The sequence below is a fragment of the Trematomus bernacchii genome, unplaced genomic scaffold (assembly GCF_902827165.1).
Source record: "Trematomus bernacchii unplaced genomic scaffold, fTreBer1.1, whole genome shotgun sequence".
NCBI lineage: Eukaryota > Metazoa > Chordata > Actinopteri > Perciformes > Nototheniidae > Trematomus > Trematomus bernacchii.
In genome coordinates, this window is record NW_022987582.1 from 3,684,677 (window position 1) to 3,708,639 (window position 23,963).

The 23,963-nt window shown below is 41.9% G+C and overlaps 1 protein-coding gene across 2 annotated transcripts; it reads left to right on the forward strand.

The window, feature by feature from the left end:
* The first annotated feature begins 349 nt into the window (after positions 1-349).
* Positions 350-23,649, forward strand: nkd2b (NKD inhibitor of WNT signaling pathway 2b). 2 transcript variants are annotated; one of them, XM_034128176.1, is made up of 10 exons: positions 350-655; positions 767-793; positions 910-1,001; positions 18,564-18,624; positions 18,910-19,037; positions 20,165-20,260; positions 20,405-20,546; positions 20,912-20,969; positions 21,099-21,223; positions 21,708-23,649. In XM_034128176.1, exons 1-10 carry the CDS (start codon positions 631-633, stop codon positions 22,301-22,303), a joined length of 1,350 nt encoding a protein of 449 aa, XP_033984067.1. In that variant the 5' UTR covers positions 350-630; the 3' UTR covers positions 22,304-23,649. The 2 variants fall into 2 exon arrangements, with proteins under 2 accessions (XP_033984067.1, XP_033984066.1); XM_034128175.1 differs by having other exon boundaries at positions 351-655; positions 21,096-21,223.
* Positions 23,650-23,963: the final 314 nt, after the last annotated feature.

The window sequence follows — 23,963 nt, forward strand, 5'->3', positions numbered from 1 at the left end:
TATGGTTTTTGTTATAATTGTTGATACTCTTATAAGTAGGTTATTCAATTACTAATAAACAATACATTTTGTTTTTGCTGCTACCGGTCATGAAATAAAAATAATTTGGTACAAAATCCGTCAATCGGTTTTAGTAGATTTGTGATTAAATGAAAATGTGTCTGATAATGTCAACAATTTGATTTGGATAACGAATTCCCTTTTTTATTCAGTAATTAGTTGATAATTTTCTCCTTTTCGCATGAATGTTTTTTATCACTTGTTAAAATGTTGTCATGTTGATATTTTATTTTGTAGAAACACTAACCGGAAGTGCCCTACCTGCTGTCTGCCTTGATGCTCCGGGATGTGAGCTGTGTTCAAAGCGCTTCTGCAGCATTCAGTCGGACTGAAGGGAAGTCTGGAGGCAGACAGCGAGTGTTGCCCTGTCTCCTGCACAGATATTTTTAAACATTTATATAATTTCAAGTGATACTTCAATGAACAAGCGACTAAATTACCTGCCTATGGATGAAGTTGGAGTTTCCTTCTCGCAGAATAAACACAATGTGACCATGCTGAAGCAGTGACTGTGTTCACCTTCTGCCATATCGGAGTACGTTTATTGATCTAGGGAAGAGGGACTTAAGAATGGGGAAACTTCAGTCAAAACATGGTAAGAAATGTTCAAGTTTTTCCGCACTTATTGACAGTATTTTAAAATATTCCTATCCTTACAAAGACTAACAAATGTCTTTTTCGCATCCCTGTCTCTGATGAACTGAAGCGTGTAAGCGCAGAGAAAACCCTGAAGGTGAGGATAAACAGTTTTTTTTGTATAATGATTGTTAATTAATTATGATAATCTTATAAAGTAGGTTAAGCTTGAGATGTTTACCTGCTAATCGGTGTGTTTTCTTCATGTCTCAGGAGACAGTTTTGTAGTGAACGCCTTCCTCCGAAAAGGGATGGAAGAATGTGAGAGATACAGCCCGACGGATCACAAGCTGAAGAGCATGCAGGTATGAGGCGTTTATGGCTTTATTTGCTCCCTATTCCTAATGGTAAAAAAATATTGAAAATACTATATAAGGCTATTAATTATTCCCTTTAATTGTTAAGATTGTGTGGATCAAGTGGTTTTTACAAAGAGTAAAACAAAACAAATGCATGTATATCTGTTGTTTAATTTTTTTTTTAAATGTATTCTGTCTAAATTGTTAAATGTTGACTGTTAGAAATTCCGTCTTCTTATGCTGCACATGCAACTCTCATGTCAGAAGTGTGCCCAGGTGTGTATGCGTGCGTGTTTGTGTGTTTGCTGATGGGGATGAGCCTGTCAAGCACTTCAAAGTTGTCTGTTAGAAGCTGTTACATTCCCTCTTCCGAAGAAAAAAAAGAAAAGCGAAGAACTTCTTGACCAGAGGGGAAGGGGAACTGTTTTCATAAAGCATGTGTGAGGACATGCTGATGTCTTTGCAAAGTTGTAGGTTGTTGTTCTTTCTGTCATGTCTGGCTCAGGCACAACACTGCAGCGGTTATTCCCCTGCCAGCATCACTGGATGGGTTATGACAGCCATGAGCCCTGTGTGTGAAGCGGCTTGGCAAGGCAGCACACACACAGACACACAGACACACACACACAGACTGGATGGAAAGGTAGTCGTTTCTCAGACTGAGGGATATAACGTTTGCTCTTGTGGCTGCTGGCGTCATGACTCAGGGCTGTGTCTTTTTCCTCAATGCCTCCCATTCTAGTGCGGCTCCCAGTGGGCAGCCCTTGTGGCATAACATTACATCACTTCAATTAGTGTGTCGTTTTTGAGGGGTACGAGAGTCCCGAGGTCTCAGACAGGAATTGCGAGAAGTTCACACAGAGGTACTGACAATCTGTGATGTGGGTGGTTGTAATAGTGGACGAGTTATGGATTATATCAGGGCTATAAACCGCCCACTCATGGCAAATTAAAGGAGAACTTTACTCTGCTTCAGAGGAGTTCACACTCCCCTCAAGGAAAACCAGTTTGGCACTATTTAGTAGGTGGGTCCCACCCTCACTTCTATCAAAGTCAGGCCCCTGATTTATTTTGTGTCATTAATTGGTTACATTAGAGGCTCATTCCCAGACCAGAACTGGATAACTCAGCGTTTAGCTAACCAGCCTACTACTTTTCTTGTTTCTTTGAGGCTAATTTAGGATTGGTTGAGAGGAGAGGCGCCACATATGGTATACAGCATTAGTCATGATGTATGGGAGCCAGGCTGAATATCATCCAGGCTACATATTCTACTACAGAAAAAATAGTATTTAGTATTGATTTTTGTCTCAAATAAGGGTAACATGAAGTTACATCGAAAAACATCAATGTTTAAAGCAGTGAAAATGGGCTTGGTGTAACTAAACCCAAAGCAGGATTAAAAGTAGACCCAATACAATAAATCCAATATAAAATAGAACACTGACAGAAAATCAATCAACAAAGACTTATCCAAATAATACATTGATAGATTGTTTTAAAAAAAAAAGCAAACTATTCTGAAATGTGCAGTTTCTCAGTCATGAGGAATTTATGCTTTTCTTTACCTAATGTCACACATCTGTTGATGTCTGACTGTTGATTGGACAAAACAAGCAATTTGAAGATAGCACTTTGGGCTTAAGGAAATTGTAAAGGGCAATTTTAAGTATTTCTAACTTTTTACTTAACAATACCAAACAATATATGATGAAATATGAAAATATTGTTCAGATTTACTGATAACGAATGTCGTGGTTGTTGCCCTGATGGAAAGTATCCCATTTAAAATAAACGAGTAGCATGAATGAAATTGATACTCGGATGATATCTTTCATATATGCTCACTATTGTATCGCAGAGGCAAGATGTGAAAGCCTGCTCGTATAGTGACAGCTCTGTTCATGCTGTTTGAAATGAGCCCATGTCTACATTAACGTAAAGATGGATGATGTCCCCGGGGAGTTTCTCATGCTGTATAGTTTCCCATCTAACAGGCTGTCTTTCAACACAGATAGAATTTATATCTGCAGTAAGACTGTAACCTTTCCTCTTTTGACCCCATACACCGTTAATTAATTCTTCACCAGGATGGGATTACATTGTGACATTTCCAGATATAATTATCGGATTATACGTTGTAAGATGTCTGGAGACCTTTGCACCATGATTAAAAAAAGTCAAATAGGAAACTGCATTTTAATGAGATTTGATGATAATACATGGATTTCTGCCATATTTTCTCTTCCTGAGTGTTTTAGCATATAGCTCTCACCAGACAGCAGTTTCGCCACTAAACCCTGGTTGATGAGCAGCAGGGACAGATACAATTGCTTATGATTTTGTACAGGATGAGATTGGGCAAACGCATTGTTTAGCTATGACCATCCCCCTCCTCATTGTCAAATGGGGGAGTAGGATTCCTGAGCTGTCTGGCTGCGACTTCAAAGCGCAGAGCTGGGAGTTATAAAAGGGCTCTGATATCAGTGGAGCCTCCGAACCCTCACCCCTCTATCCCCCTGCCCTGTCCTGGGGGATGGGCTGAAGGATGGAGTACAACCAGGAAAACAAGCCTGTGCCCAACATCAGTTTGTGTAAACCCATCCATCTTTTCAGTAAAGCAGTCATTTCTTTTCAACAAATTGTGAATGCTTTGACTCGCTTGGGCAAGAAATAACAAAAGATCAAAGGATGCAAAGGCCTGTTTAAATATTGATATCGCCGCAAACCATGATTCAAAATTACAGCTGGCGGGTTCCTCTCAGTGTGTAACCTTATATTCTCTTTAAAAAGAGGTATTAGTGGACAAAGAGAGCGTGATTCAGCAGGATGACTTGGCTCATCCTGACAACAGTCATTAAGATTTTGACACTTCTTTGCAGGTGCTCAAAACAACAATGTTACCTGTTAAAGCACCTGGTGGGAAATATTACAGGTGAGATCAAAGTGGTAGTCCAAGGTATAATTGCCTTCCCCCATCTGTCCAAAAATGAGCCTAATCTGTGGTTATTACATTTATAAAATGCAGGAAAAATCCTAACTCTGTACTCATCCAAATCGCGTTCATTAGTGGAATAGCTCTGTGAAGGTTCACTGTGTTTCACCTCTGGAAACATCAACACACCCACAGTCCAGACCCTCACACACACACAACCACAGTGCTTCATTTTGGAGCTTCAAACAGACATGCTTGGATGCCCAAATAATGACAGGCTAATTCAGCTTTTCAGCACCATGTTTTGTCTCAAAACATCCCACAGACTTTGCCTGTGAAGAGGGAGTGTGTCAACATTTTTAATTCCACAACAAAGAACTTTATTATTCCACTTTGAAATGTTAATAATATCACACGTGAGGTTAAAAAGGCTCAGTTAGGGATGCAGTTGAATTTAATGATGGGCTCAAAGCAGCAAGACGCTCATTTATTGTGACTTGCGGAGAGTTACACAGCACTCACTGCTCAATAGTAAATCTAGTTTAAGTGCAGAGTTCCCACTTAACTAATTGTAAACTAATGTTTTTTTTTAACATTCATTTTGAATCTGTGAATAAGACTTTCCCTTTATATAAAAATCCTCATTTGGCAATCCTCCTCAAAATGGATATTATGTTTGGACAATTTTTCAGCTGGGCATTTGAAAATATCTTCGAGTCACCGTGTTCCTTTTTGAGTTAGCAGTATTTGATTTGGATCTGAAGCTGGGATATCTGTGTAATCTTAAGGTTGTGGCCCCAAATTATACTTTATTTTTCAGTACACAGCCAAAAGTGTAAAACTAAGGTCTGTTATTTTGTAGTCTTGAGTTGTGTGCACAGGATACAATCGTGACGCTCCTAAAGTTTTTGAGAACTCTTAAGAAATATTCTCATCAGAAACATCTCATGACATTTCTCTTCCACCTCACTAACGCCAACAATCCTGACCTTAATGCAGCCCAACCAGGGAGCAATACATGGCGGAGACGAAACAAAAAGGTGTGCTCATATATGTACTGCTTTTGAAGGGACTTGAAGGCATTTGGAGAGTTTGTTTTTTCCAGCCCTTTTTTTTTTTGGGAAATTGGCTTCACAAGAAGGCGAGCTGTGAGCCTTCATCTCTGAATGAAAAGCATGTGGCTGGCATCCAGAACAGCGGGGTCTTTCAGCACGGCCCCGGCAGACATCTGTTCCTGGTTTGTACAGCAAAAATCCTGGAGCAGGGAGAGGGGCTGTGGTGGGAAGGGGGAGAGGGTGGCGGGGAAGAGGAAAAGAGGAGGAGGAGGAGAGGTTGGGGGTTTTAAGGGTGTTTTTTTTTTCATGGGGGAGATATTTGAGGGGTTTTAAAGGTAGTGGGGGGAAGGGGAGTAATGGAGAGCCACATCCGCCTGGTCCACTGCATTGTTGGGCAGGAGTTGACCATTGATCTCACTTTGCCAAATCACTTGGGACTTTTTTTTTCTATGTTGGTTGCCATTTGTCCTGAACAAACATTCACGTCTCTGTCAGTGTAAACATCGTCACCTGGTGGGCTCCAACACCCGTCCCAAGTGCGAGATGCTTGTTTTAGCCATTCTTTCATGCTGGAGTGTGTGAGTGCGAATCACCACACGGCTCCTTCGCCTGTAAGCCAGAGGTCCTGTCCCTCTCTCACTCCCTGACCGTGTGTTTGTGAGTGAATGACTGAGTGAGAGGCAAAGAGTGGTTTGTGTGGCCTGTGCCTTATGGAGAAAGACATTAGAAACACTGCAGGCGGATTAACTGTTTATTTTTCGGAGGATATTTATACGGTCTCAAGTACTTTGAAGTAGTTTACTCACTTTCTCCCTAATTCCCCTGTGACCTACACTCATGGCCTCTCTCTGGCCATCAGGGGGAATCAAAGAGTCATCACACATGGTTCACGATCCTTCAGCACAAACCAGGCCCTAATTTGTCTTTCAGAGGTGTCTGGAAAATAATTAACTATTGGCCCTTTTGATACTCCCACCCCTTTGATTGCTGGCTCTAAACTCAATTTGAGATCAGGTTAATCCTTTTTTTCCACTTTATATGTGGGATGATGTGATTGTTGCGGTAGTGTTGCATTTTACTAAATGAATGTGCAGCTACAATGTTCAGCGACTACCACTGAAACTGCCTTAAAGTTCAGACTGACGTTTAAATGGGTCCAGTCTGGTGGGGCAGCAACGATGCCAACACAGTGAGCACTAGCAAAAAAGAATTGAACATGGCATAATTTTTGATGCAACAAAACATCACGTGTCAAGCACTTAAATGGCCGATCACATACATGCAAGATTACTTTGTAATATGGACACTATGTATTTAAACTATTTATCTGTGTATGAGAAGCCTTCAAGTTCTCAGATCTGTTACTTAAACTAGACTTCCTGGATTGACTTCAATGTCTCACTAGTACCTGAAACAACACAACCCCCCTCCAGTTCATTTATAGGTCATTTATTGACACATTATATCTTGTTTGTTAAGGAAGTCACTGTGTCTTGCCAAAAACTGTGCCTGAAAAACAAGTTATGACATGATGTTTGGTTTGGTGAGCTTTAGAGATGATGGTACACTGATTTTTGTTACCGTTAGACAGAGCTGGGCTAGCTTGTTTCAAGTCATTAAGCTGAGCACAGCTTATCATATACTGGCTGTAGCTCAGAGTGGAATAAGACAATAATGTGAGCGTGAAATGCACGATTAATGCCTGTTTACGCCAGGGTTATCATCAAATTAGGTATAAAATACCCAGATTGCCTACACATTTTCATGGCATAAAATAAATATATATCTCTTACAGCTCACAAGAGTATGCTATATTTAGACAAGAGAAATGACAGTCGCTTCCTTCATTATTGGAGCTCTTATCAGCAGACGTATGGAATGAAGCTCTGTCACCTTTGGAGCTATCTAGTCCCATCAGCGCTGCTTTGAAGTCATTTCTTGTCATTGCTTTTCATGATATTTATGAGTTATCTCATACTTCAGAGAGATCAGTGTAACTCAACAGGACTGGATTGTAGCAAGTCATCAGGCGTGCAATTGCATGTGAATATCTCAACTTCCTGAGACCATCGCAGGATTTCAGTGACACTACATGACCTAGACATGCATGGTCAGCGATGACAGCAGGGAGACCTCACTTCCCCTTCTTGGTTAGTGTGCTGGTGGCTGTTTGGGGCTGCCCCGCCTAGGGTTAACACTGCTCTGTGTCGTTGCTCTCGCTCCCTGCCAGGGGAAAGAAAATACCTGAAGCTGGAGCCCAGTGCTTAGCGCTGACATTTTTGGCAAAGGCTGCTGGATCCAAGTCTGTGTTTGATCTTGTGCTTCTCCCAGCCAAGTAAAACACCGGGAGACTCAAAGGTTATTACATTTTAGTGTGTAAGGTATGTTTCCACATAAACCCCTGTTCCCCCTTAGAAAGCTTTAGCTCTTTTCCAAGTGGACTTCATTTCGCAAGCCTTAGAGCAGCCAGGGGAATATCATATTTTTTCAGTTATGGTTGTTGGTGGTGTTATTATATGCTGTCGGTATAGCCATTGTTAATTGATTACATTGTTTAAGTCTTCAGTGAGCGTAGTGCATGTGAAGAGCTCAGGGAGGACACGGAAAGCTTCAGACTTGAACATTATCAGAAGAGGCTTTGCAGATCTATGTTTGTTCAATATTTAGTTGCTTTAAATATTTGCAGATTGAAAGGGAGACGGAGGGTTTGCTTGCTTGTTTTAACAGGACAGGGGATTGCTCTTTTGGACACAAGTTTGTTATCCTATGAATTCTGCCAGTGGAAATGTGAGATTGTCTCCACAGAGGTCAGATGCTGACCTGACTTATATTCCACAATACACAGCGCAGGGGAAACTAAATAGCAATATGGTGAAAGATGTGAATGAGTTAGAATATAAATCTTTGACCTGAATACCTTTTACCTTTTGTGTTAGCGTGAGGAAAAATGGCAGAACATGAAAAGGACCTCCTCATGTTGTGATGCATCTCCTTTTGGCCCTTTGGTGGATTACATTCACTTTTAGCGCTTTTCTTGTACAAAAAGCTTTCAGAGTCACCCCTGGATTCTTTAAAACCTAATTCTTGCTCCACATTCCTGAACCTGACGCCCTGCCAGGTTTGAGACTGGAGATTGAAACACCGCACACCACAAACCCCGGCTTCCTGTATGCTAAAGAAAGGCCTTGTGGAGGGCACCCAAAGCGACTGGCATTGTTGCTCACTGTTGTGATGCTGGGCTGCTTTATTCTTTAGATTTAGACGAAGCATTCTGCCAATGTGTTTGCTTATAGCATACATTCCAGGTGAGATTTTGGAGTATTGCCAGGATTTGTGTGTTTATTCCATACAAGGAGTCAATACCTTTAATCCTTCTGAAGTTCAAGAACCTTGGAAAAAAATTGAATTTATAGCCGAACTGTGTTCATAGTTGAACAGACTCTACGCAACATCCATCTTCCTGTCGTCCGATTTCATATACAGAATGCCATAGCACAACATTTATCAAACACAGCCAAACCCAGACCCCCGAGGAGTTAGGCATCATTCTCCCTGCTCTGAGCTGAGCCTCCCCCTCTTTGGGACCCCGAGCCTGCACATGTGTAGGTATCGCTATTACTCAGCTCATAAAACGCCACAGTCCCATCTGAAAGTGGTTAGCTGTTGAAACACACGAGCAGCTTCAAAGCTTGGATCCAGGCTCTGCAGACAGCCCAGGCCTGGCCTTCCTTCTGCACATCACATTCCTCTCTGATGGGGAATGGCTGAAAACTTGCTTTTGTTACACAAACCTGTTCCCGTCATCATAACCCTCAATGGGTCTCCTTTAAAAGGAAGTGGTTTATTTTTTGTCACGGGTGGTAATTCTTCTTGGGAATTTATTTAGGAAGTAATGACTGCAGAATGATTCTCTTACTGTTCAGGAGAAATAAGAAATCAGCGGTTTTCACATTCTGTGCTGGTGTATTTATATACCAAAAACACCTTTTGTGCTTTTTCTATATGTGACAAAAAGGGAGGGAGAGGATGAAACAGCGCTGAAAGAGGCCACTGTTCTCATTTCCTCTGAAGGCAGCCTTCTTTTCTTCCCCCACCCATTTCTTTCCTGAGCCTCGTCCACTTCAAAAGCTGACCTGGCCCTGTGTGTGCCATGTAACTTGTTTACCTAAAGGCTCATTTCAAATAAACAGCAGTTCTCCTTGAAATGCCTGCCCCCCCCCCCCCCCCCTCACTGAGAGCCTTTCAGAGACGCCATCTGCTTGAAGGAGGTGCTTCACTAAGAAAACGCACTCTTCTAAATCAGGATTTTATTTCATGATATTGCTGCGGAGTGCTTTTTCAAATCTAGCCTTACAAAAAAGTACTCAAAAGTGTACCAAAATATGTTAAAACGTTGTACAAAAAACGTTGTCAAGAAAAATCTGCTTTTGAAATTCTGTGACACAAACAGTGACAGTAAACACTTAGTATTTGCCTATAAAACAATACAGAAAAGTTCTCAGATATAGCAGCACCGAAAGGTATTTCTCTAAAACCAGCACCTACTTCTCCGTGTTGATAGGGGCTGACTGATCCTATCACGTCGAGAATGCCAGTGTATCAGAATATCTGAACTTTTACCCCCAGTGTCATGTGCTCAGCTTTGAGAACTGCTCTATCCTGGCAGCACCTGATTATCTCATAGCTTTTAAGGTGTTATTGCACATCAGCACCTTCGGCTTTTTGAGGCATAAGTTGTCTTTCAAGAACTTCTAGTAACACTTAGTACTTTCAAGTGGACTGCCTCAAGACGTGCTGTGTGAAAGAGAAGGAGACTCCAACAGACTTAGCTTTATCCCTAAGATAAGATAAGAATATACAAGCAGCTAAGCTAAGCTAACTCAGCTCATGTTTAAGTGCTCTTTCATATTGCCTCACGACCCAGGTTTCCAGTAATTATGGCTGTGAAAGCAGCAGCTCTCTGTGCGCTCTGCTGAGCTGCCCTCTGCACCATAGCCTTTTGATCTCTGCTTGTGCCATGGATGAATTACGTTCCAGAATTTCACACTGGGGAACAGTGTTTCAGACACACACAGCTTGTCTGTCAGGTCACTAAAGTGCACACATGGCAGCTTCAGTCCGAAAGGAACAAGCACAGATGTTGAAGTCTGGCTGACTGCGGCCTCAAAATCTCTACTTGGCATATTTCTGTGATGTTTCACAAATAAAAATTATAATTCAGGGTTTGCACCACGGGATTTAGCATTCTTGTCTTGTAGCTACATTTTCAAAAGTAATTCATCATACGCATATCCTCATATCCTTTTTATTTTTTCGACCAGTAATTTTCTTTGAGAATAATTCAACAGAAATGTGAAAAAGCTTGCATGATTTTGGTGCATCAGTAATTGGCCCATGTGCTACTTTCTTTTTTCTCATCCGTTCATCTTTAGATTTCAACTTTGTCCTCTTCTTCATGGGAAGTTGCATCTAATATTCCAAAGCATTACAGCCAGTGGTCCTTTGGCAGTGGTCCATTTTACATGTCCAGGCTTCCTTCACATCGTCTGAATATCGTGGAGTCTCCTCTGCTTCCTGCACCCAGCAGGAGTGTATTTTTAGGAATCCTCAGGAAAACACTGGCTGTTGACCCTGGGATGACCCCCTGTCCAGTTCCAGGACTGTGAGGAACTTCACAGCTTGGAAATAAGCCTGTTCTTGCAGTGTCAAGAATTTTCGTGGTCTTTGAGACTGGCAATCCCTACCAACTGGCGCAGAGAGCCAGAGAGAGTTACACAACAACACAGAGAGAGACATGAGATAAAAGAGGTGTACCCACTTTGAATATGCAGCAGCTCGTTTTTTATATCAGATTCCAGATATTTAGTGTCAAAAACTTTGCAGCGTTGCAACATCCAACACATTTTTCACCCAAAGCCTTAAATATTTCAGTGAGGAGTAACAGTGCCAATTATGCAAACATGTAGTTTCTCCTGGGACTTAAGGTTTGGCAAGTGTCACTGAGAATAGTTGGATGAGTTATTAGGGGCTCAGCCTGTCTACCTTGGTTATTTGTTGCATCCTGCTGCACTGAACTCTGTGTTTTGGCAGCCTGTGACCAGTGAGCCTAATTCTCCCTGAGGGCTGAATGCATTAATAGTACTGTACAACAGCCGCCCGTCTCTGTTTGCCCAGTATATGCCTCACAGATGGATGTGTTGAGAGTTCATGCTACATTACCGGCTGATTGGTCACGGCTGCAAAAGCTCCTCTTATCGTGGTCAGTCATATGGATCTGTACTTCTCTGTGTAAGTTCCCCGTAGGGAGCAGTAACTAGTGGACGGTAAAGCTGTGGTTTTGACCCTGAACCTGTTCTTATCCTGCTGGAAGACATGTTCAGGAAACCAGCGGGCAGCTCATCCACAAGCCCATTAACAGCAGGAGGGCCTCAGATTTAAGTGAGCAGCCAACAGTCATTGTGGATTAGATAGACCGCATTATTTAAGTGTGTGTGCACCAGGGATATCCAACCAGGGGGCACTTATCTGGGGATACACTTATTCTGAGGTGGACATGGAACGCTCAAATAATCTTAACAAATTTAAATGAAAAAATAATGTAATTTGATTAAGAAAAATATCCAAATATTTATGTTGTTTGTAAATGTAATGTTTAAGATGCCTAAGAATCTTAGCCATGTTTTGTAGATAAACGGGAATGAAAACTAAACAGCAAGTGAGCAGAACATTTGAAATGGTTAGCTTACATGTTGAGTAATGGAGAAATTAAACAATTAAAATGAAGAAAGAAGTAAACGTTTGATATTTTAGAATTTTTAGCTTAAACAAATGGATAAACAGTTGAAATATTAAAAGGTAATTGATCGAGCCCCTGCCACTTGAAGTACAAATACAAACCAAAACAACATACACACTGACAATTCAATTTGATAAAAAAATAGGATAATATAACAACATTTGTTTAACATCCAGTTTGTAATACATTTGAAAAAAATGCGATTAAATAAAAATAATATTTATTTGGAACTGACAGGTTGTTGATGAAGAGGTTGTCTAATCTCCCCCTGATGCTGAGGGGGACACATCACACAGAGATAAAGGTTGAGAACCACTTTACATGTTTAGTTTTGACAATGTTGCTGATCCTCCACACTGGCGCGCAGCTGTCCTTCCCAAACATGGTTTGTTTACATTTCTCAGTCACCCACAGGAGCACTGTAGCGCCTGTAGCTCACCAGCCTCCAACCACAGCCTCGCCCCTATGAACTGCCAGGACTGCCTTTCAAAGCTGTGACTCAAATCCCTTGCAGCTTAACAAAAACGAGCAGTGAAAACAGTGGTGTTGGCGGTTATGTCACAGGTGAGAGCAATTATAACATCTCAATACTAGACAGACAGCTGGAAACCTGACACTAACTACAGTACACAAAAAGCGCCCTTACAGGTGAGAGTGAGTGTGTTGAAATGGTTTTCACCCAGCAGACACAGACAAGGTGGAGATGCACTTACAAAGACTTGTTGACTGACATTTGGAAAAGTTAAGTTATAAGAAACCACCTGGCTACATCAGGTCATTGCATGTAAATAATGCTCAGGCGGACAATTGTGAAAAGTCTCTACATGTGAGAGGTGGCGTTTGGCACAGCCTCACACACAACCTGGCTCTCTCAGATCCACTGTGTTGTTTAAAGGGCCTGTGGAATGTGGAACAAATCCCATCAGCTTTATCGGCCTGGGCGCGCTCCCCATTGGCCGGGCTTAAGAGCCAGAGGCCTGCGCGGGAGCTTACAGAATTTCACATGAAGGCCAGAAACAGAGGAACATCCTGTTTGAGTCTAACCGCCTGTCCCACACTGGCTTTGATATGCCTTCTTGCGTGTTTGTCAGGGTGTGTGTGTGCATGTTTCAAAATCCTGTGTAGTTTCTAGTGTACTGTTTTCTGATGTCTGCAGCTGCTGTTTACAGTTTAAAGCTGGAATGATTAATAGGGTGGTTGGAGTAATAATTTAAATGGTATTTTTAATTGCCAAACATTTGGATTGTGGACTGTAAGTTGTACAAAAAAGGACATGTTAAGACTCCACCTTTGGCCCTGGAAAATTGGGCCAGATATTTATTTCCATTCCCTGAATTTGAAGATGTTTTAATGAATTGATTGAAAAAATTATATTAATTTGAAAACTCCTTAGTTGCAGTTTATTTGCAAAAGTTGAGAAGAAAAAGTTTTAAGAAAGTTCTAATGAGTTAACCTCATCACAGAGGTCTTGAAACCCAAGCAGAAACATTGAAGTCTTGAGTTTTTAGCTGTTAAAAACCAAAAAACCAAATAAAGTATAAACTTTTGACTGTTAAAAGAACCCATTTTACAAAACTTTTTTAAGAGTTCATTGTAAAATGTTTGAGTGCATATTACACATGGCAGTGGTCATATATAAGTCCACCCAGAGACTATTGCATTACACCACCAAGCCCTGTTACCTCTGAATTAAAGCAACATGCTCTCTGTGGTGCACTCATAATGTGTGTGGCACCACATTTTAACTATACTTCAGCTTTTTATGTTTGGAATATAGTGAAGCATGAAAGCCACTTTGTATTTCTCTTTTTCCAGTAACTGATCAAATAGTGTTATGATGTACTACCTCTATAATTTAATACATTTGCCTAACCCAGATTCATGACTGTGATTCCAGTCCCTGGTATGAAGCACATGGTTTCCAAGTCCCTACAGTAGCTGCCTGTGTGACAGCTGAGAGGAGGGCCACCATTACATCAGACTCCCATCAAAGCCCACTTTAATGAAGGCAAGCTGATTACAGCACCGGTGACAGATGCAGGGTGGTCAGCCAGTGATGCTAATCTTTGTTTATGCCATCCTGCAGGTCATAATCAAAGAGAGGAGAAAGATCAGTGAGAGGGTAAGGGGGGTTAGGAGGTGCGTGCGGAGTTTAAGAGATAGTCTCTCCTGATTGAAGGCGAGCGGTTGACTTTCAGTGGTTTACGTGCTGCTCTGACATAGACAGGCAAGCATGCTCATCTCTCCGCACAGCTGTTGTTATACTAGGAGCGAAGAGGCTTCACCCCAGTGATTCATGTCCTGCCAAGGGAGAGGTTTTGCCTCCTGTTTGACCTCAGTCCCTCTACCCTGAAAGGGCCATATCTGGGCCATCTTGTCCACATGGGTCCAGTCCAGCTGACAGGATGGCATTCTGCTCTGATCTCATTTCCATTCATAGAAAGACATATTAGAGCACTCGCATAGCTGAAATATCGTAATTAGTGGACAAAGGCACATTTGAGCTTACTGTCAAGGAAGGGCGAAGATTCAGAAGGTGAGGTGTGGCTGAAATAAGAAAATGCTCCAAACCCTTATTGAGAATCCTTGGATTAGTTTGAAAATAAAAGATATCCTCATACAATGGTCTGTATGATATCATGGTTTGGGTTACGGAAGCAGTGGTATTTAAGTATGGAAGTTAGACAACAATGACTTCTACTTCCTGGCGTCCTATGTTGTTGGACCCATCCATCCCCTCCTCGCTACTATGTCGCTCTTTATAATACGACACCTGTCCTGGCTCACAATTATGTGTGTTATTTGTTTTTTTGGGGTTATATTTGAATAAGTGCATTACTTTTAGAATCACAAACCGTGTATTAGATAACACAGGCCAACATTGCAGTGTTAGAAACTGAATCATACAACAATGGTTTTAATATTGTGATGAACATTATAAGGCTGGCTAACTCAGACCTAGCAGAATATGCAGTGCTGTTGGTTTTAATATTGATTCTCAGAAGTAGCTGAGGCCAATCTGCTCTGTTGACTCTGAACACTATAATTACCATGACTTGGACTGAAAGCTGACGTCTGATGAGCCAGAGGAAAAGAAAGCTCTCCGTTTAGTCGTCAAGAGACCAACATATTGTTCTTTCAATGTCTTGCAAGAGAAGAGACAGAAGTTGTGCAACTGGCCTTCTCTCTTCAGCTCTCCATATTTTCAGCCCCTTCCCCCCCTCACCCCCCTCTCTTTTGCTCTGCCTCTCTTTAGTGTAACCGCTCACATCTGGTTTTGAGTCAAGGCCAGGTTGGTTTCTTCTGGAATGGAGGGCTTTTATTTCTCAATGGCCCCACTCCCTCTCCAGTTTCATATTGCGGTGAAGAGTATGCAGTTTGTTTACGAACTGGTGTTCCTTTCTTTATATTGACTCTACTCAATGCCCATTTTCATCATTGGGGAACCCCACAATCCTCCCAATGATTGCCAGTGAGAGCGGGAATGCCGGTCGGCTGGTGGTCCTCAAAGATTTCCTGTGGAGCCTTTTAAGTGTCAGCTCCAGGTGACTTTGTATTTCTAGAAATGTTGTAGAGTCTGGAGAAAACCTGCTGTTAGCCGCTCAGTATTTGTCTCTCTTCATCACATAAAGAAAATAACTGAGACACAATAACTGCACAGATACAAACACAGAATTTAATGTACAGTTTTAGAATTAACCCTGCTGTAAAAGTTGTATTTAAACTAGTTACAGGCTATTTTTAAGTATTTCCAAAAACAACATATCTTAAAATGATATGAGGAAGCATCCGGAGAGTATCCTGTGTTTGTAGCATATGTTTATACTTGGATATGCTTCCAGACGTCAGATCAAGTTGCCATATTTCATACCCCGAGGCCAGAGGAGCCGTGTAAACAATCTTCACGTTGGCCTCATCTTGTTTCTGAAGATGTGATTTTCAAAATCAGTTGTGCATCGTATGGTTTGAAGAATGGTCTAAAAGAAGAGTGTGCTTATATTTAGGGGGTGAGTTGGAAGAGGGGGATGTGAGAACAAAGATGTGCAGTGTTTTCCAGGGGGGGGGTGGCAGGCAGAGAGAGAGAGAGAGAGACTGCTGGGAGATGTCTGATGTCACCTGGTAGGGAGCTATGAAAGCTTCCCCTGGTTACCCTATCCCACATAAAAGTCTGGCAGTAGGCTGAGGCTTTAGGGAAGCTTGGCAGAACTGCTGCATTAAACAGGAACAAACATCACACACCTCTCTGTCTGTCTCTTATGTCAAGCCGTCTGGGATCCTGTTTACATGGAACAGTGTCAGTGCATATTTTCACTGCATTTTTTTTAAGACAACACAGATCTAAAACCTTATCATCTCCTTGTCATTCTTGTCGAAGCGTCCGCCCCACACATGCAGTCTCCCCCATACTTAATATCACACACTGTGTGTAGATGTGAATATGATTGGCTTCAGGTGGAAAACAAAGAACACTTTACTCTAAAATGCTAACACATTTGCCTCCAGAGCCGTTTGTGATCTGATAGTGAAGGAATGAGAGCAGCTCAGATGCCAGAAAGCAGTTAATTACACATGTGGTGGGCAGATTTAAGCCCGACACCGTGGGCGATGTGGATGGAGATGCCATGTGTTTAGACGTTAAACGGCAGAGTGCGGTCAGACCCAGCCTGCTCTCTCATTAGCTCCCCCGATGGATGTAATGAGCACGAAGGTGGTGGTGGTGGTGAGGGGGAGCCATGTGTTCAACACAAGCCCTGCTGGTCCCCTCCTTGTGCACGCAGCAAGACGTCTCTGGGTATCAGAATTGTAATTAGAGACCAGATTCACTTTTGGCAGTTGGTTGATTGATTTGTTTCATTATATGTAACGTGGAAACCTGTCTTTTAATTTAGAGGTGCGCATACCTTGCTCTGCACCCTCATGGGAACGAGGATAAGAAGAATCAATGGCTGTCTTTGATGTTCCTCTGAGCTGCAGAACAGTGTGTCTGTGTGAACTCCCTCTTCCCTACATACTGCCCTTCATTAGGGCCTGCGCTACAAAGAGGGGAGATAAAAGCAGCCAGCGTAGAAAGGAAACAACAACTTGGCTTCGGTAACCACAAAAGATGTTGTGTGTTTTCTCGTAGTGATGCACATACACTCGACTAGTTTATAATGTGTGTGCTTTGTTATTAAAGACTGCAGCTTGTTTGGGGCCCAGGGAGCGGTACTAGTTGTCTCCACCTTTCCCAGAAGGCTTCCAGAGTCTTTCAAACCCAGCCTCCACCTCTCCCACTGAGCTCCCAGGGACTAGAGTAAGCAATAGATAGGCCCTATCTCCCGTTTAACAAAACACATCCTCCTCTGCTTCAGCTCTTATCTGCTTCTCTCCTCTTCCATCTTTGTTCCTCTTATCTTGCCTTCCCTCCTTTTCCCCTTTGTGCCCTCTTCCCTCCACTCCTTTCTTTCTTCTTTCTCCCTTATTTCCTGCTCCTCTCCTGCTTCCTCGCCTCCTCTCCCCAAGGCTCGACTCCCATTCTTTTTTCAGTTTTTCTCTAAATGTCTCCGGTGGCCAATTTGCAGGGGGTGTCCTGGCCTTGACCCTGAGACTCCACCGACTCCCCCCTTCAGCAGTGAAGGTCAGGGCCAGATTGCAGGCTGGAGGTATCATCTTCTGAAGTGAGGAATAATCAAGGGCTCTGCGATTGTTAAACAGAACCACAGGCCCTGGCGCTGTCATTACTCTGAGAAAGAGGGGAAGGGGAAAGGGGGGGCTCGTTCACCTAAACGCATGCAGATGTTCAGACTCTCGCTTGAGCCTCGGCTCTGTTGAAGGTACATGGAGTTCTTTTGTTTTCTAGCATCTATCTGTTTTTTATTTGTCTCGTTCCACTGGGCTTCATTGATTCAATATGGTAGGGATTTTATTTCAAAGTGTGTGGGGAGCAGCTTAGAGGACTGAGATGACGTAAATAAGATGAATCATTTGTTGTTTAGGGGGTTTAGGGGCTGTCCTGCACTTCATTTTCATTGTTTCCACAATCCAGTTGTAATTAAAGAATGGCTGTGTGTGTGCGCGCATAGAGACATGGCTGCATTTGCCTCACTGTGCCTCTGCATTAGCACATGTGTGGGATGGTTATGAATACATTGGGGTTCTGTGTTTTCCCCGAAAAAAGATTATTCACATATGACAGCAGAGCTTTTTTCCCCCTTCCAGCCTTTTGTCCTGCTTTTGTTTTATGGCTGTGGAATTGTGTATTAAATCAGTCCCATCCTATCCCATTTCCATCTGGCAATTGTTCTCCGTTCAAAAATAAATACACACATGTTGTTGAGAGGGTTTGTTTTACATAAACCAACTTCTCAGTCTTGAGTCCAGTTTTCAATGAGAAATGCAACAAAACTTTGAGCATGTTCCATCAAACTCTCCTCGCCTGGTTCCATGTCAGGCAGGATGAGAATAAACAGATTGGCTCAGAGAGAGAGCTCTGACGATAAAGTGCCATTATGGGTTTTTTTGATGGATGCGAGGGGTCAGAATGAAGGGCTTGGAGGACTCTTGAAAGCTTGGCTTTGGCTGCACTCGCCGTGTCCCAGACAGTGAAACACAATAAGCGTGCAGATGTTCAAAGTGTTTGGCCGCGCTGGAGCCTCCAGCCCTCTCCTCTCATCTGAGTAGGAAATGCTTTAGCTGGAACTGTTTGTTTTCTCTGTGTCTGTGGTCTGAACTGTAGATTCACTTACATATCTAACCCCCCCCCTCTCTCTTTCTCTCTCCCTTCATGTCTTTCCTTGTCCCAGGAGTTTCCAAATGGAAGTCTGAAGCAAAGACAATTCACAGATCAACACTGTCCCCTAGAGGGTAGGTTGAACATATTTTATTCTCTCTCTTACTGATAAGCTTTATGCTATGACAATATTTAATGCTACGTTTTATGATAAATGAGCATATATGTGAAATAACTATTTTATAACCCCTTTATAAAACAACACTAGAACTGGTGTACATAGATTTGTATGATATCACTGTATGTTTTTAATTGGAAAATGTCCATTATTGAGATCATGAGATGAGTGTACTAAGTGTTACCAAACTTCTGCATGTTTTTTGTGAGTGTAAAGTCAACGGGTCCTCCTGTGTCAACAGTGGTTCTTCCTCCAGAGAAGGCTGAGGGCTGTGAAAGCTACCTGCAGTACCTGCACTCAGAGGACGGCGTGCGGGAGATACTGAGAGATTCAAACAAAGCTCCGGGGAAGAAACGCATCAGTCTGGATGTAAGCAGCTTTTTGACCTGGCCACAATGCTATGCTGTCATTTGGATTAGTTTCCAAATGACACAACAAGTCACACGTCACATGAAAATGCAACAAAGGCGTGTAACAGGGAGTGAGGAATCTAAATAACTAAATAACTAATTAATATTGTCCAATAGATTTGTTGTGGGCTGAGAAACATGTAAAAAGAAAAAAGGTCAAGAGAACCGAGTGCAAAATGATTAATCCATAGGTTATTAAATAAATACATGGTGGATATCCTCCTGAAGCTGTATGCCTTCACCCTGTGCACAGAACATCTGTCTGCATGTTGACACTGCTCCAGACCATATCCTGATTGAATTTAGGGATCAATAAATTGAATAAATAGATTGTAATGTTTAGACTTGCCTGTTTTAAATAACTGCTTAGATCTGGCCTTTGGTGATCACTCCTGGTTATGTGAGCCGAGGAGATATTATAGCACCATAAAGTTCTGCTTCTCTCCCTGGGGAGACGCACACTGCCTTCACACAGTGTCAGCTCCCCAACATGCCTGCAGGCTAGTCCTATATTCCAGATTTTTATTTTTCCAATTATGGCCATGTTACTAGATACATCTGAATCAAAGTAACTGCCAACAAATTGTAACTGAGAATAGTGGATTTGCTCATTCTTTCCTAGAAATACAAGTAGAAATACAAGGTCATAGTGGTAGGGCCGACCGTACTGACTTTCTCTGTGCTCCCCCACAGAAGGTAAAAGCAGCAGAAAAGTGATATGTTTGAAAACCATGTTTTTAAGTGCCCTACGCTCTTTTTGCCATAGGAAGGTAGTCTTTCAATGTACTTGATGAGGTACATGCTCATTGAAGCTAGGTGTGATTTGATCGTGAACAGATAGCTTGTAGGTTGGATAACATTGTTTCATAAATCCCTGTTTTTAACAGTAAATTCAGAAAGAAGGGAGACGAGAAGATGCGTGGCCTTGATGATTAAATTGAGAGTAGTTTGCAGCCCCCTGGTGTCATAAATGCTTATTGACATACTGAAGAAGACACATTTATAAGCTTATTATTAACAGAAATATGTAGATGTAACCTTCTAACTGTTTATTTGTGTTAAGTATGATCACGTTGGTATCCACAGGACTTGGAGTGTGACGTTTCCGTGGAGGATGACAACCGCCAGGAGTGGATCTTCACACTTTATGACTTTGACAACAGTGGGAAAGTCACAAAGGATGTACGTGTTTGTAAGCTTTCATGACTTTACTTGCTGTGTTTTGTGTGCTCCTTGGTGTGCCATGTTTTATTTTGGTAGTCTGTCCCTTTCACATGTTATTTTGTCAGAGATAATGCTAACAAATGTGTTTATCTATCACTATAGGACATGTCCAGTCTGATGCACACCATCTATGATGTGGTGGATGCCTCAGTGAATCACTCCTGCCATAATAAGAGCAAGACTCTGCGTGTCAAACTGACCGTCACTCCAGAACCTAGGTCCCACAGAAGAGAAACAGGAACAGGTGAATGAAAGCAAAAGCAGCATCATACCTCGGACATTATTTACTATCCCTATGTGCTTTGAGAAAACTCTATTCTTGTATACTTTTAAATCAATCAGTTTGGCAAGGTCTGCAACTTTAAGATCGTTCCACTGTAGACACTTCCTGGTTCTTAGTCTACCAATATTTCTGGACATGCCAAATATGTTATTAATTAAAATACAAACAAATAATATGAATACCAAATGTCAATGCTTCTTACACTCAAAATGACATTTCTCTAAAGGCATGGGTCGTGAAAATTGTAATGGAGCAGGTTGAATGTAAAAAAACACGTTATGTTGTCCTAAACATTTCTACCTGTTTCATGTATTTTCCCTCGTCAGATCGCTGTCACCAGGAAGAGGGGCGATCAGCTGACAAGCGGCTATCCTCCTACGTCAGGTCAGTACACGTCATGTATACTTTGCTTAGAGGCTGGCGGGTGTCTGTTGAAGTAATTGTAGTAGTTTCATTGTTAAAAAAAAATATTTACAGTCCTCTAATCCTGAATAATTTGCTCATATTTAGCAGCAAAGGGCAAAGCAATGAGGCGCCGGCCACCGAGGGTCAGCATTACTGTGTGGATGAGAACACAGAGAGGAGGAATCACTACCTGGACCTGGCCGGCATAGAGAACTACACATCCAGATTTGAAGGTAGTTGTCTTTTTTAATATGATTAAATGCTGTTTGGTTAAATTATTTAAAAATATTTGTCTGAATAGTAACCACAAGGCCTTTTATTAAAGATGGTTTATAGAGATATTTGTATTAAGTCTTTAATACACTTATTCTTTGTATATAAATTACATTTATTTAAAAAATGTTTTAAATGTTATGTTGTTTTACTACTATTACTGTTATAATATCTTTTGATGCTATTTTATTATTTTTAACATAATTTATCACTTTGTTTTGTCCCTGTTTATTTTTTTACGGTGCATAAAATGTCTTATTTTTGGATGTCAGTCATCTGTATAACACTTTAAACATAGAAGTTTTATTAATTAATTCATATAATATCACAATGACAAGGTTAAAAGTTTACTATAATTAATCAGTGGGTGAACAGCAGCAGTGTTATAACTTTAACGACTAGTGCATAAAACCACTGACCCTGTGGCTCTTGCCTGGCTTTCAGGAACCACCCCTCCCCAGGAGACCCACACTCGGACCTCCCAGAGCCAGAGTCGCTCACGCTCCCAGGAACCAGAACCCCAAGTTGTCCACCATCGCCGCTCACAGGTCATCGGGGATAGCTACAACCCTGCGGAGTCTCGAAGCAAAGGCACACAGTTTGTGAAATCTCCCAAAGGAACCTACAAGGGGGGGAATAACGGGGGCAGCGGAGGCAAATCCACTAAATGTCACGGCCACCACCCGCCTGTGGAAAGGATGTTACACAGCGGCAACGCAGCAGCACACGGGGGGCAGGACGTGTACCACCTGCCACACCAAGGCCAATCCTCCGGCCACCACCAGCACCCTTTGCAATACAGTCACAGCAAACGTCTTAGGGCAAAAGCCCGAGAAGCCATGTCCGCATCCAAAGCCCCGCTGTCCCCTCAATCCCACCCCCAGCAGCAGCCCCCCACACTGCCAGGCCTGGAGAGAGAGCAGGTGTCGGGTCCACCTGGGAGCCCGGGGTTTGTGGTTCCCGTGGTCCAGCGTCACGAGCACCACCATCACCATGAACACCACCACCACCACCACTACCACCATTACCATCAGACATGACCGCGTTCAGCGTGCAGTGACTGAAACTGTTCAGGACCAACCACAAACCAACCACACCAGTCTGAAGGACTTAACGTCATCCCACAGGAGTGTCTCACGCTCTGTCCAGGATCTTTTTACTATCCTTTTGCAAGCTAAACAGATATATGCTGAGATTAGATGTACTGGGGAATCTTGTAGTGCGATAGCTGATGATATTGGACCAGAAGGATCTTTTTTCTGAAGTTATTGTGTTATAACAAAAGATGTGTGGCACAATATTGAAGTTTTCGTAGATTTTGTGCTGGGACTGCTGTGACTGTACCGATGTTCGGTAAGGGCGCAGGTGACAGAAAGGAACAGATCACAGGACTTTTGACGAGACATCCTTTCCCTCCTGATGCTGCGGGTAGAAGTCCCTGGAAGCTATATGTCAGAGTAGGTGTGTCGTTCTGTGTGAGACCTTTCCAAAACATGGATCTCAGGTGTAAAGGTGCTGCTGCTCTCAAGCTATTCACAGAGGCTGCTTCCTCTCGGAGGCCTGACGTGGACTGAGGGGTTTCCTGTTAGGGGAGAGGGAAGTAAAAAATCACCACTGCTAGTTTTAATGCAAAGTATCTTGCTATATGTATAAAAAATCTATATATGTAAACACATTTTACTGTATAATTATTATACTGTATATGCATATTTCATCATGGATATAATTATGCATATATGTATTTTGTCTTTTATATATTTTAATAAACGTTATATAGTTCATTTATATTATTTCAGCAACAGTTTGTTTATTTCTGATCATAACACACTTATTATAATGGCGTGTCTGCTGCTGTTGTGCTGTGTGGATAGAAACAACACCACAAAACCAATCAGTTTTATGTTTTTGGTAAAGAATTTCACATGAATAAAAAATGTATATGGTAATTAAAACCAAACTTTGCTACAAATACAAAAAAATATTGTTTTGGTTTTCTGGCTATTTTAACAGAATGGGAATATTTGGAATCAAGGCTGGAGTTTTTCAGATTATTAAGTAAATTAAGACAGCCTTGGAGTGAGTTGTAGTGTCCGGTTAATCATGTTAATTGACATACATTCATGCAATTGCTTTGTTTTCACTCTAACAAGGACATGAGGAACCAGCATGCACCAGGTCAGCAAAAGGTCAGCAGCAGGAACTGAAATGTAAAAAATTACTATCAGCTATATAAATATATGTGGGAACAGCAACTGTCTACTAACACAAATGGTGTAATTGTCTGGCCACACATGTATCTATAAGAGAGTGTCTTGTTTTGCTTTCTGTTTGCACTTTCTTCTCCTTCCCTACAGAGCACTGGCTATTTTAGAACATTGCACCTTAGTGTGAACAGTCAGTCAGTTTAAAGTAATAACACAAAGGTGGTGACTCTTTAATTTTTGTTTGTTTGTAGCCTTTATTTAACCAGGTGAAAATCCCATTGAGATCAACGATCTCTTTTTCAAGGGAGACCTGCAGAATAATAATTGGCTGTGCTGAATTTCCCTAAAGACTTCATACCTTAGACAAATAACAATGCCCCTGGTGGTTCTACAAAGTGCATACTAAGAAGAAAGAAGCCTAGGGAATAGTTTTATACCACATGGTAGTTCCTGCGATCTGCAGCATCTAGCCCCTTGGGTGACCATTAGTTTTTGG

Bases quoted from the DNA above. Each gene is read 5' to 3' on its own strand.
- nkd2b (XM_034128175.1), top strand. From the start codon at position 631: ATGGGGAAACTTCAGTCAAAACATG. The intron at 19,038-20,164 runs GTAAGCAGCTTT...TGGTATCCACAG, and splicing joins AGAAACGCATCAGTCTGGAT to GACTTGGAGTGTGACGTTTC. The intron at 20,547-20,911 runs GTGAATGAAAGC...TTCCCTCGTCAG, and splicing joins CAGAAGAGAAACAGGAACAG to ATCGCTGTCACCAGGAAGAG.